At 45.6% G+C, this 13,814-nt stretch overlaps 3 protein-coding genes across 3 annotated transcripts; all 3 read left to right on the plus strand.

Moving 5' to 3' along the window:
- The first annotated feature begins 1,330 nt into the window (after window positions 1-1,330).
- On the plus strand, window positions 1,331-2,747 carry LOC122382070 (cuticle protein CP14.6-like). The gene is made up of 3 exons (XM_043366974.1): window positions 1,331-1,545; window positions 1,720-1,832; window positions 2,271-2,747. Exons 1-3 carry the CDS (start codon window positions 1,537-1,539, stop codon window positions 2,488-2,490), a joined length of 342 nt encoding a protein of 113 aa, XP_043222909.1. The 5' UTR covers window positions 1,331-1,536; the 3' UTR covers window positions 2,491-2,747.
- A 306-nt stretch (window positions 2,748-3,053) lies between these two features.
- LOC122382071 (cuticle protein CP14.6-like) lies at window positions 3,054-4,531 on the plus strand. Its single transcript, XM_043366975.1, has 3 exons — window positions 3,054-3,108; window positions 3,367-3,479; window positions 3,952-4,531. Exons 1-3 carry the CDS (start codon window positions 3,100-3,102, stop codon window positions 4,169-4,171), a joined length of 342 nt encoding a protein of 113 aa, XP_043222910.1. The 5' UTR covers window positions 3,054-3,099; the 3' UTR covers window positions 4,172-4,531.
- A 6,733-nt stretch (window positions 4,532-11,264) lies between these two features.
- On the plus strand, window positions 11,265-13,560 carry LOC122382072 (endocuticle structural glycoprotein SgAbd-5-like). Its single transcript, XM_043366976.1, has 3 exons — window positions 11,265-11,345; window positions 12,662-12,774; window positions 12,994-13,560. Exons 1-3 carry the CDS (start codon window positions 11,337-11,339, stop codon window positions 13,211-13,213), a joined length of 342 nt encoding a protein of 113 aa, XP_043222911.1. The 5' UTR covers window positions 11,265-11,336; the 3' UTR covers window positions 13,214-13,560.
- Window positions 13,561-13,814: the final 254 nt, after the last annotated feature.

Consider the following 13,814-nt stretch of genomic DNA (forward strand, 5'->3'; position numbering starts at 1 on the left):
CCCATTCATTGGCCAAACATTAATTTGGATTAGTACTTATCGGCATATTCATCTTAAACATAGTTACATGGCATATTCCAATGATTTGCATCAGCAGCTGTCACGGATGTCACCCGGTGTAGTTTGAAGACCAATTCAAAAAGGGTGTCTCATGGTGCGGCTGTATACTGTACGCCATCTTGCAAGTCTAGCGGCACCTATTTTTAGGTCGCTGGCCGCCGATATCGTGCAGTGACAACTCGACGCAGCAGAGCAGCCCGAGGTCGTGCCAGCAGTATCCTCTTGAGACTGGTCAGCATTTTAGGCCGAGCTCGACTTCCCCCGGGACCCTGAGGGCGGTGGGTTAGTTGATGCGGGCATTTTCCATCCGAGACCGGTCTGAAATGTTTGGTCGTCGTCTCTGTAGTATGAGATAAGGCGACCTATATAAAGTAGCGCTCACAGGAATGTCATAAAGGATGAGTAGTGAACCTACAGACTATCGAAAGATTAGTATGCAATGCACTGTTTGCTAATCATTACCAGGCATTACTATTTTAGCGAATGCCAGCATAGCCAATCATTTTCTTAACCGCAGGTTGTTGTTTCATTAGACAAACACTATTCGTTAGAATTGTGTTTTTCTATTGAAAAACAACCGGAGCGGTCTACGTAGATCTCACGAAGCAAATCCAAGGCTCGCTGGCTCAGTGAACAGTAACCTTTGTGTATGAATTGGTCCTTTCTTTTCATTTTGTTAAGCTTCTTTATTTGGCGGCGACTGTTGGGATGTAATCAGTATCCATGTTACCCTAAAGATATGTCGATGTTGCTATGGGCAGTGCCCTTTATACTATTCTAATGTGTTAGTTTTGTGTTAGGTCCCTCCCGACTAGCGCCGGGCACGCGCGGCTGGGCTGCCGCTGGGCCCAGCTGACCGGCCGACCGCCCGGTGGCATGGGGTCGAAGGTCGGGGAGCTGCGCGGGTCGGAACGGACCGGCCCTGACCTCACTCCACGGTATATAGAGAACCACGGACGCCGTTGAAAACAGGGCGCCGGAGGGCATGTTTGGTCACGTGACTATTGAGAAGTTCTCCCCCTCTCGATGCCTTCTACACAGTGATTGTCACGTGATTTGTGCAAGTAAATTTAAAGAGCCTTGATCAAATCGCCCCAGGCGCCCTGTTTTCACCGTCGTCCAGAACTTAGAACTAGCTCTGACCGGCTGTGACCGAATACGGATGGACTGATCAAGTGACCAAGCGAGTTTGTGAGTTGTGACGGAGACGGTAGGTGCCAGTGTGAAAGAGGTCCAGGTCCTTATGGCCTTCAAGTGCGTGTTCTCGAGGTTATGTCCGCGACTGGGACGATCGGCCACGAGTTGTCACGGCCTGCGGCGGCGGGGTCGACCACAGCGACACGCGCCTGCTGTGACCGTCGGAGGCACCTCACGCACGGGGAGTAGGAGCGTGCTGGGTCGCAGCCGCACGCCGCAGCGAACGGTACAAAAGGGAGTCTTGGACGCTGGTAAGGGCCACTTCAATGCCTGGCGGCGATGAGGCTTGTAAGCAGACCCAGTTTGTCACATGCGTTTCATTGGCGGATAAGCACGCATTTTATTTGGAGTTAAAGACACCGCTTTGTGGTAAAGCACATATGGTACATTCTTGCATTGCTTCAAAATGTTTTGATATCTGTACCTGCTTGACCTGTGAGTTGTGGTGCGATTTCATTGCAGGTAGTCATCCTTTGTTTGGCTTCTGTGGCTTTCTCCCGGCCTCAGGATGAAAAAGACGCGACCATCGTCGATTACTTCAACGAACTCAGAGAGAACCAGAACTACGACTTCTCGTGAGTACCTGTCCACTTTTGAACTTAGTCACTTGAACTGTATCAGACGGAGGTCCATATGTAAGGTGATGGTTAGTGCAGAACGCTTATTTAGGTGTGGTTTATTTATGGTCTAAAGCAATAATAACATCTAAAAATCAGGCGGGGGGGATGAACTGTGTCGAAATGTTGCTCCGGTTTAATAGAGATACTTATTGCTTCTGTCACAGGTTCACAAGTTCAACAATCTGTATCACACTCTCCAAACCGTCCTGGTAGCTGTGGTCAATGAATAAGATGAATTTTCTTGCACCTGGCAATGGGCAGTAGATAATTTAGAGCGATTGTTCGTCTTTCATGCTGGATGCGTGAGTACAATGTTCCAACTAATTGGAGAAAACCTTCCGTTGAGTTTTAACTAACTGGTTTCAAACTTCACACGCCTCCCATCTTTTCCAGACTTGAGACCTCTAACGGGATAATTCGGGAGGAGTCTGGAGTTTCCTACCCTGGCGCCGACCCCGAGACAGGCAGCTACACTCAGTCGGGCAGCTACGAGTTCACCCACCCCGACGGCACAATCACCTATCTGTCGTTCATCGCGGATGAGGACGGCTACAGGGCCGAAAGTGACGCGATTCCAGTGTTCAATGGGCGTGTGGATATCCAAGATGTCTAGAGTTGTGTTTTAAAAGATGATCCATTCATGTTCCAAATTGTTTAATTATTATATGTTCGATGGAAGCTAGTGTTTGCGGTATGCTAAACTGCAATGTGTTGGGAGTCGCTAAAATCGAATTTGTAACTCTATGAAACCGAAAATACACCAACACATCTGGTATGATGTGTGAGTGTGATATGTCTTTGAAACATAGGTAATAAACCGCTACCTTCTGATGTTTGTATAATGTATTGAATAAACATATCACGAAATGAGTATCGTAGAGGCCTGAATTACAAAATAACGGAACAGGTTTCCATCGGATCATCACTGCCCCAATTGTGCGGCACTGTCGCCATCGACAAGTAGTGTGACATGCTGCTCTGCTGCAGGTACAGGTAGCTGAAGGACATTTCCCTGAAGTCTGACACGTAAAAACCACGCGACAACACCAAGATGCCGTCAAATCCCATGTTTGCACCCTTCGTTGGATGATACACATGAAAAATGTCCAGATTTGAGCGGGATCGGCGTTTCATGTCACCTGCATCTGTCGACACCGGTGCAATATATAAGCTGAGGTTGTTTCCAGCACCGCACACACTGCCCACCACACATCACACCAAGATGAAGCTCGTAAGTGATCAGAAGCCAGCGAACGCAGTGGTTGTGAAGTGGATATTGTGTGAAGCTCAGACTGAAACCATCAGTGCTCATGAACGAAATGCGGTGATGCGCCTTCGTAGTTCGCCTATCGACTACAATTCCTCGTTAACTTTCTACATCAGTGCCGCTTAATTTCTTTGCTGACGTGTCTTCGTTTGTATGATGAATAAGTGTAATGACCAATGCTATCTGCAGCCACTTTGACGCGATTTTTGTCCTTGTCCACAGCTGATCGTGCTGTGCCTCGCCGTCGCGGCCCTGGCCCGGCCCCAGAGTGAGAAGGATGCCACTATCCTGAAGTATGTAAATGAGCTCCGCGAGGACCAGTCCTACGACTTCAGGTACGCACTGTTCTAGATAACATTACTTTTAATTTGTTTGTAGTTCCAGTACGCTCTTGGCACTGTAGTGCTCTCGATACTTATCATGTCACACGCCGAAAACTTGTGTATTCTTTCCTGGAGAGTTAATCCGCTGGGAGAGAGTACGAGGCACACAGACGCAGACGCACTGTGGGGTAAACTTACTCTTCTGCAGAGGATAAAGTAAAGCGTTACCCTGAAACAGAGAGTAACACAACAGATGTATCCTATGTAAGAGGGTAAATGAGGAGAGTTTACCCTAACGTGTGTGGTAAAAACGTCTGCATGCCTCGTACATACTCCGCTCCAGAGGGTCACCTGTCAACTCCCCAGGAAAGAATAAAGAAGTTTTCAACGCAGTCTTAACGCCTTTAAAACATATATTAAGTACCCGAAAAACCCGTTCTGAAGCATCGGCATAATTAATCCCAACTATTGTTTCATCCAACAGTTTCGAGACGTCAAACGGCATTGCTCGCGAGGAGTCTGGCCTGTCCTACCCGGGCCTTGAGCCGGAGACTGGCAGCTACACCACATCAGGAAGCCACGAGTTCACCCATCCCGACGGCACCGTCACCTATCTGTCCTTCATCTCTGACCAGGACGGCTACCGGCCCGAAAGTGACGCCATTCCCACCTTCAACGGACGCGTCGACATCCAGGACGCCTAAACAACACGAATATGACGCGTTGTCAAAGAGCAGTGGCAGGAGGAATGTGTGCTTGAGTGGCGTGTGTCATGATCTGCATTTTCCTCTGATACTATCGTTTCTTATACTTTTTTGTTGGTCACAGCGCGTTTCAAAGGTCGGGTTGGACCTCGTTCCCCACGACCAAGCGCTGTGCTGGCAACTGTTATGGTCGCTGACGCGGCCGAGTGCTATTTTTGGTCTCTCTCACATTCTGGTCCACAAACGGTTATATCATGCCGAGTGTCATGTGTGAATGCACTGGCATGGGACCAGCAGCATCTTTTACGATGATTCGTTGTATTCACGAGAAATATATTTGCTCATCGCTGGGCACCTACTGAATGTATTTCAACCAGCGTCATGTCACTAGCTTACACGGTATCCCTGAGGCTAGCCTATCCAATATTCGGCCGTAGGTCATAGATCTCGTGAAAACAACTCATTCAGTCATCAGTATTGGAACAGACCTCGTGGTTTACATTCAAATAGCTCGTATCTAAGTTTGAAAAATATACGATCTTCTCACAGATCACCAGCTTATCTCGCATTGAGGCCAGCACAATCAATGTCACTGCACCACTTCGCCACGCTAATCACCATGCATCGTGTCATACCGTCATGAGGGAGGACCAGACAGCGACCGCGCTGACGGTCATCCCTAGTTGGCTGTAAAGGAAACCCCCAGCTACCGACGACCGCTCAGTCCGAGGCATGGAGCTTTTTATTCGCGTTGTTTTTATATATTTTCAGTCTATTAAAACCTTTTCAGGTAGTGTGATGAGCGGATAAAATGCAACATCGGGAAACTTAACCACCGATTGGCGCACTGCAGTGACTCATGGGCCCATTCCGTTGGGACAGAAGTGTCGCGGTGGGGCAGATCAAGATACCTGGGCAGATCACCCAGTCGCACAGCATGTCACTCCGGAGGAGGTATGCTCCTATACTGGAGCTGACACTTCACCGTTGTTTTTTTTTTTTTTGGCTGGATTGCCGTCAGCCGAGAACGGGAAAGCTTGATAATGGCTGAGACTGAGAGTGAACGTCAAGGATGACATGATAATGGGCTGGTCCTTGGGAAAGGGGCAGGTGGATGGAGTATAATGGATATTGATGAATGTCAGAGACTGTTATAGGATCTAAGGACGTCGCTGGCATTGATTTTAAAACACTCGGCGAATGAAAAAAAAATCATGAATTAAAGAAATTAGAAATATATTCTAGTTATTTACCTGACATTGTCAGATAACAACAGTATGTAAGTAAAGTATTTGCAACAGTATGTAGCAAAATATTAAGCATGTGTCTCTCATTGTTACTAAAAATCAATAAAGTGCGATTTGTACTTAGCAACAATCCGCAAAGTATGTATTTGCTTCTGGCTGAACACGATTACTGGCTTCCAGGAAAAACATGTGACGGTTTTCGAAAGCTCGACTTGTAACCTTTTCACACAAAAATAAGCGAAAACTAGGCATGCACACCGATCTGCCCTATACATAAACAAAACAGGCACTGAGTGATAAGATAAACGGCATAAAATGCCGTTTACACTGAGCTTACACATCAGCCAGAAACACGAAGAAAGTGTTCGGCATGAATGTAATCCGGCGGATTAGCTGCAGTGATCGAGTTGCCTAGATATTTTAGACGGTCGTCGTCGTGTTCACTATCTCGGATGGCACAAGTAGTGTAGCATCTTGATCTTGATGATGTTGATGACGAGGATGATGTCAAGTTTTTTCACTCACTGGCTTCTCCTCGCGGCAGTAGTGGCGGAACATCTTCAGTTAAGGGGGGGGGGGGCACTGCCGACTTTTGGTCCCATTCTTTCCATGCAACGCCCATAGGGCTAATGTTAAAATGCCAAAATCAAAGGGGGGCACGGTGCCCCGGTGCCCTCCCCGTTCCGCCGCCTATGCCTCGCGGCCTGCCTTGCGCACCTTATTTTCGATCCAGCCACAAAAAAGGTCCATTGCTCACTTCAGACAAGTGAAGTATGTTTTTGAATAATAGATGAACTTCCGGCTTATCAAAGTAGATAACTTAGTAGTACTGCGTCGAGCAAGCGTTCACCACTATCACCGCTGAAAGAGCGATCCTAGCGCCGCCGAGCGAGCATCCCCTGAAACTGCGCTTCGCCAGCGCTCCCTAGCGGAGATGATTGAGACGAGCTGCTAAATTGACCCGAGAGACATTGGCCAGCGTTCCCTCGCTTTCTCTTAGATTCTCAGGTCAGAAAAATTGTTCTCAATCGCGCCTCGCACCATTTGCTCCGGGCTTGGCAGTCACCTTTGTCCGACGTGGGTAGCTCCATCCAAAGCAGGCCCATGGCCCCGTGCAGTGGCTGCCAGGGGGCTGAGTGGTCTGTCCACTGCAACTGGATGGGCTCAGGCCCGGCGGAGCACTAGGGTACCGGCCCAGACCAAGGCCTCCCCTAATTTCAATAATTCGTCTGTCGTTAGACCCCACAAAATAAAATAGAATAGCATTGGCCAGCAGGCAGGAGCATTTGGCGTTTTTAGCCACACCGACCGACAACAGCAGCTCTGCTCGTTTTTATTGAACACTGTTCTCTTCATTTGCAAAAAGCTCATGTCCATGGTGTAATTATCGGTGCCAAAAACTGATTATCAATTGGATTACTGAATACTAATGAAATGACTTGAGCAAGGATATCAAATATTTACGGCACAGTGTTGATCTCAACAAAGTTTAAAATACATGCCTAGATCACGTTCTACGGGAGCCCGTATATAGTACATATATGATTACCTATCCAATATTCATGGGTTGTTAGGTCTCGTCTCCTTCATGCAGCGTTGGCGTGCATGCCAAGCTGATCAGTCATTTTTCTATTCACCCCAAATAATCAAGCATCTGCAGCCTGAGGTACTGTTTGGACCTCTCGCTTGATCGAATGTCCTGAAACGTTTCTTTTTTATGTACCGAGTTTTTTTTCTTTTTATAGTCCATTTCCAGAATGCATCTGAGCCTACAGGCTAATACATTATTCTCAAATATTCATGAGTGCGTTTTCTATTGTTTGTTGGTATCATATGCAATTTTAACCCGGAAGTTGCTGGGGTATTTCGCCACCCGCCAGTTGGTGGTGGGGGGGGGGGGGGCGTTAAACGTCCCAGCCGATAACGCGAGAACCAATAGGCGCAACGCAACGTGCGCGAGGCGGGAAACGAAAGAACTCGGCGACACCCTTTGAATGGGTACTTCAAAGTTAAATTTTTAGGTCACAGGTCGGATCAAGGTCAGATCAAACACCTGAAATTGCGATTTCAGTTGCATGGGCAAAGAACCTCGTACTGGGCACCTCTCATCATAAACTCTGTCAAGACTGTGCATAATCCTACATGTATCGAGAGTACATGAACCTCCAGGCTCCACGAATCAAACTATTAAAACAGTTACATTAAAGGCGTACCGGTTTCGTCTATTGACTTCTTCAGCGCCGTTGTATAAAACAAGGAACAAGAAAACGAGCACAACATCAATCGTTTGAAATAAATAGCACGTATTTCTGAGATTTATTTCGAACGATTGATGTTGTGCTCGTTTTCTTGTTCCTTGTTTTATACAACGGCGCTGAAGAAGTCAATAGAAGAAACCGGTACGCCTTTAATGTAACTGTTTTAATAGTTTGATTCGTGGAGCCTGGAGGTTCATGTACTCTCGATACAATACTTGTCCATTTATTACTACAATAATCCTACATATAAGTGCTATAGGGGAGAGTGGGGTAATTTGGCCGTTTTTTTTTTTAGAAAACGATGTAACTAAAAATCGACAAAACATTTCTGCATTTTCTCAACGCTGCCAGGTGTGGCATACATTTTACTTTCCCGGACAGTAAACTTGAAATGATAGAGTAACTACTTATATTGAAATTGTGACGTATTACAAAGGTCTGCAAAGCGGCCAAATTGCCCCACTAGCAGGGTTATTTGGCCGGGGGTGTGGGGCAATTTGGCCGGTGTTAGTTTGAGGCCATGATTTTTGTTATCGGCGAGTCAGCTTCACATTCAGCAATTACGCATGTCCTACGACGCATTTGAAGCATTTTGGAGGTTGACTCAGCCGTCACAGGGGTCGAAAATAGTCAAAATAGCGACTCTAGATGCGATGACAGTTTTTTACGAATAGCTTTTGAATTAATCAAGCTAGGCCAAAACTAAAAGTACCATCGTAATTCTCTCGTCATTCCGCATCGAAACATGTATGTGTTGACCTCGAGAGGTCAAGGTCAAAGGTTGGCTTCAGGTCACGTTACCTCAGGTCGCTTGACCTCAAGGTTACGTGGGTTCAAGGTCATCATGCATATCATTCGATGCGCCTTGACGAGCTGAATACAATGAGACCATTTGCGCGGCTGTATCTTTTTTCTGTAAGTATTTATTAGCAAAAAAGCGTTAGGTAACCTTTGATGACGTCACATGCCCTTACAGCTGTCCAATAGGAAATATGGCATCAAGGTAGTCAAAGTTGGTCATGAATTATGTCCTTTATGGTATAATTGACCATGACAACTTGGCCGTCCCAGCATAGTGACTCTGAGCGAACCGGCCAAGTTGCCCCGCTAGTCCCGGCCAAATAGCCCCACATTGCCATTCTGAAAATTGTTGTCTATAAAGTCGTAATGGCTGTACAGAACTAGATGAAATTGCTCTTGGAACCGCTGAACACCCTCAAAAATGGCGCTATAATGTTGGAATTCGTTTACAGCCCAAATACTACATGTTATACAAATTTTTAAACGGAAGTAAAAGTTATCATTTTCTAACGAAATTCACGTTTTATTAATTTTCAATAAAACTAAGAGGGGGAAAGTTTTGACATTTGTTGGAGTATGTTCGTCAGAACATTGGAGTTAGTTCTGCCGATGACAAATGAATAGAGACTAAAGTTATTTCATTCACTTTTATAAGCTTTCGTACAGGTGGGGGCGGCCAATTTACACCACCGGCCAAATTACCCCACTCTCCCCTACGAGTATTAGATTAGATTCATATATAGTTAGGTCAGTCAAGTTTAGCTCAGGGTCAAGGTTCAGTCAATCCGGTAAGAAAAGGTATATCCCCGAAAATCAAAAGAGCATTAGCACTTCGCAGCATATGCAGATGTTTTATTTTATGTGCACTTTTAGGCATAGAACATGATAGTGACGTTCATTTAATCATGCGTATGTGTTTGGTCGAAAAAGATCAGTTTAAGAAATACATGCATTATAGTCGTGAAGAAGTCACGAGAAATTGCCAAGATTCAGTTCAAGCTTTGGGGAAACGCAGAATAATAAATAAAGTATCGAAGATGGCCATTTCATTGTTCTTGGTATTAGCAGTCTAATGGCGCTTACGGTATGTCTCTATCGCTACGCCTGTTCTGTGATTTTATATGATTTTTAAACATATACCGTCTTTAGCCTAAAAGTCAGAAATCATCACGTCACTAAAACCTCGATAACTCGAAATTTTCCCAACGATTTTTTTCGAAAGTTCGTCACGACAAATTTCAATTGATTCCCTACAGGTATTCAAAATTGGACGCGCCAGCTATAGCACTACGAAAAAGTGGGGGCGTTTAGCGCCTTCCCCCCCCCAACACCTCGCGGGTTAACCCTCGCCCCGCTGGGGGGGGGGGGTAATTTGCTCCCCTGTGGTTTTTCCTAAATGGCAAGAAAACGGCGGCGTGCAGCGCCGCCAAATTTTCAGTACCTTCCCGGACATAAATTTGACACCTTCACACAACATTTCAAGTCTTAGGTCACCTTAGGTCAGGAGTTATTGAGGTCAAACTGAGGTCATGTTCGAGCAAAAATGAGCAAAAAACATGAAATCTGGAAACGCTCACAAAATCTATAGTTACCAAGCAATTTCAAAGTTCTTTATATGGTCATGTAGACAAAAGGCGGTGCTACAAAACTGCTATCTCGGATGTTGAAAATGTTGGTTTTTGACCCCTAAAAATTCAAAAAATTTATTTTTTGATAAACGCAAAAAAAATCCCAAAATTTTTCCGAATTTCGAAAAAACCGGAAGATGTCATAGTCCCTGCAATCTTCTATATATAAACCAAATTTCAGATCGATACCTCCTCTTTTGGCCAAGTTATAGCGAAAAAAACTGTTCAAAATTGATGACGTCAAATTTTTGAACTCAATTTTTAGCAATTCTAGACCACGTAGCGCAAAAAAGACCACCATTGAACTCCCCGTGACGAGCTGCATGGATTCGATACCCATTTTATGCAAAAATATCAACTTTGAAACTTGACCTAATTTGACCTGACCTTGACCTGACCTTGACCTGACCTTGACCTGACCTTGACCTGACCTTCCCCAGAACATAATCTTAACTGACCCCAAAGGCTGCCTGACCCACATAATCGTATTTGGCATATAAAATGGACCACAAAATATGCATCACATGATATTTTCATATTGTGACCCTCAGTGACCTGACCTCTGTGACCTGACCTGGTATCAGTGACCTCAAATAACAAAATATGTGTTTGACGAACATTTCCCCATCGATGATTTTCAATGAAATGCATTTTACTCGATTTTACAACACATTTCTTGAAATGCCTATAAACGGTGAAAATTCGTCCTTTGACTTGACCTGTGACGTCATCGGTTTGACCTAGGTCAATGAAATTGGGTCACAAGGTAGTTCTCTGATGGGGTTGTCCAACGCCGTTTGCCGCTTGTCGCTATGTGGCGTGGTTCTCGACGGGTTGCGGGTTAATCGAATGTCGTGCTCACCGATCCGTACTTAATGCAATTATCACACAAAGCAAACAAAGCACCTGCTAGATCATCACATGTCATCAGGACTACTGACGAATCGCCAGTTTTATGCTACCAGCAACGCAAGACGGGATAATTAGGCATAAATAATCCCTAATCAGTCAGCACTATCAGATCCCAATCTGGATTGCTAAAAATATAGCCTTTAAATCCATTCCTATTGTCTACATTTGGTGAGATGTCGAGGAGAAAAAACGAGATGGGAGCTGAATCCTCGCGCAAGGCCGCGGCAATCGATTGTATGGGTTGTCAGTCGTTAATGCATTATAAAAGCGGGGAGCTGCAGTAGCCCCAGCACACAATCGTGACATCTCTCATCCAGACATGAAGCTCGTAAGTGTGGAGGCACTACAGGGAAAGAAGATATTGTCACAGTATCCAGTGGCCGGTCCATCCATATTTCATATCAAATATGAATTTCGTGACATGAGTTTTTAATGTGGGAAAGTCACAGCCATCAGCGTTGTATTGTTTGACTATGACCCGTGACTAGACAAAGCAAGCGCCTTAAGAAATGCCTAAGCGCAGCTTAATGATATCAAAGCTCGATAAAGAAATCTTCATTTAGTGTGAATCAAGGTTTGTTTGCTCAACTAAGAAATAAATGACAAAGCCAGCGTTTTCCGTACCCGCATTCAATCGTTCTTTTTCATGATCATTTAACCCTCGCCCATGTAGGGGGGGGGGTGCAACCCCCCCCCCCCCTGAGGTTTTCTTAACTACACGCCGAACCGTTTCAGATAGCGTGCTCAAATTTTCAGTACCCTATGGGGCATCCTTTGCGCAACTTTTGGTATTTTTTTTTGTCAAAGTCATGTCAGGTCACGGAGTTATGACGTCATAAAGGGAACAACCTCCGGCCAGATTTACGCTAAATTGGAGATTGCTTCACATTGGTATAAATGCCGACTGACCTGACACACTGATGGATTGTTTTAGAATCACAACTGGCTGATTTGACATTTGCACAATGTCCGTTGACATTTTGAAGGTTACTAAAGGTCAAGGTAAGGTCAGTGACCTCGGTTGACCTGTAATGACTTCTTGCACTTGTATGCCTTTTCGGGGTATTTTGATGCCCTGAATTCGAATTTGCTATCCATTTCAGGCATCGTCGGTTGTTTCTTGTAGTTCATTTTGGGTCAGGGTCAGGTCAGTGACGTCACACGCCTGACGTGACCCAATGCACAAATGACCTTGCAGACTTCCGATGCTCCCAACGCATCATTTTTAGAGTTATGACATCGAAATACACACCAAACGATAGAGAATTGATCAAGGATCACGACAGTGAAGGTTTCAAGTCGATATCTCTTACAGTTTTGCCGCAATCGGCGCGGAAATCTGAAAAAGTTAGATTTTTCCGAAAATTTGACCTTTGACCGGTCATAAGTAGGTCAAATGTTGACCTAGAACCAAAAATATACCACCAATCGCGAGATCTCGTTGAAAGCAATCCGTTGGTCTTTTCCGCTAAGCTCTACGACGCTCCGTTTTCAAACGCCAGGGGGGGGGTCGCACCAACCCCCCCCCCTGCATGGGCGAAGGTGGCAAAACACCGTTTACGGGCGTGGGTTAACTGGTCCTTGTTCGAGGCGTATGTAGCTAGAGGGACGTTGTTTGACTCCACGCCAATGTTTCTTTCCCAGCTGATCGTGCTGTGCCTCGCCGCCGTGGCTCTGGCCCGGCCCCAGAGTGAGAGGGATGCCACCATCGTCGACTACGTGAACGAACACCGCGAGGACAACTCCTACGACTTCAGGTGAGCCAAGTCAGCTGAAAAGCATCTGAGTGTTTCGAATAGCGTTTAAGGAGTTCTTACCATCCGCGGTTTAATGAATTGTCTGTATTTTGTGTTAGATCGTAAACATATTCAACTGCAACTAGACATTAATGCAATAAATGGTGCCAAAACAGCAAGAAACACAAACATGGTTGATCAATACTTGCTTTGGGCTGATTGTTATCTCCCTCTTCACAGCCTGGAGACTTCCAACGGCATCATCCGCGAGGAGTCTGGCCTTTCCTACCCTGGCGCCGACTCCGAGACGGGCAGCTACACCCAGTCGGGCAGCTTCGAGATCCCCCACCCTGACGGTACCGTCACCTACCTGTCCTTCCTGGCCGATGAGAACGGCTACCAGCCCGAGAGCGACGCCCTCCCCGTCTTCACCGGCCGCGTCGATATCCAGGACGCCTAAACTCGCTATTTTACTTCATTATATCGTATTGTGATTCGTCAGTGAAATGAGACCTGTAACGGCGACGCATCTGTACGATAAGCAATTGTGATGTTTCTGCAGCTGTGAACTGAATCAGCAATAAACGATCAGGAGCCACTATGTCTATCATAATCTTCAGTTTTCTGTCACCGTGTGTCATGGCTGGCACTCAGGCTGTGCGCTTCAGTCGCTTCTTTTTCATATACTGCACCGTCATGGGTGTGTTGTTCCAACGTAAGATTGCTCCCTGTTGACTCAACAATCAACATACTTACAAGCATTCTGTACATCGCTGTCCGATATTGTTCATCAAATACATTTCATTTCCAAACAGCATTTTAGCAGATGAGCTGCAAGAACTTTTCTTGACGGAACGATAATGCTTTTCTTTGACGGAACGATAATCATGCTACTCTTCCTCTGATAGTGGCCGTTTTCGCCGTCTATTATCTCAAGTGAATAATGTGAAAAGAAATATTAGGGGCTTCCAAAACTTCGGAGATATTCAGTGTAATGTGTAGAAAAAGGTAGCTTAGGCCCCAATATGAAGTGATTCATCCTAACCTTGCCTAAGTTTCAA

This window comes from Amphibalanus amphitrite, unplaced genomic scaffold (assembly GCF_019059575.1).
Source record: "Amphibalanus amphitrite isolate SeventyFive unplaced genomic scaffold, NRLGWU_Aamphi_draft 000133F_arrow, whole genome shotgun sequence".
NCBI classification, from domain to species: domain Eukaryota; kingdom Metazoa; phylum Arthropoda; class Thecostraca; order Balanomorpha; family Balanidae; genus Amphibalanus; species Amphibalanus amphitrite.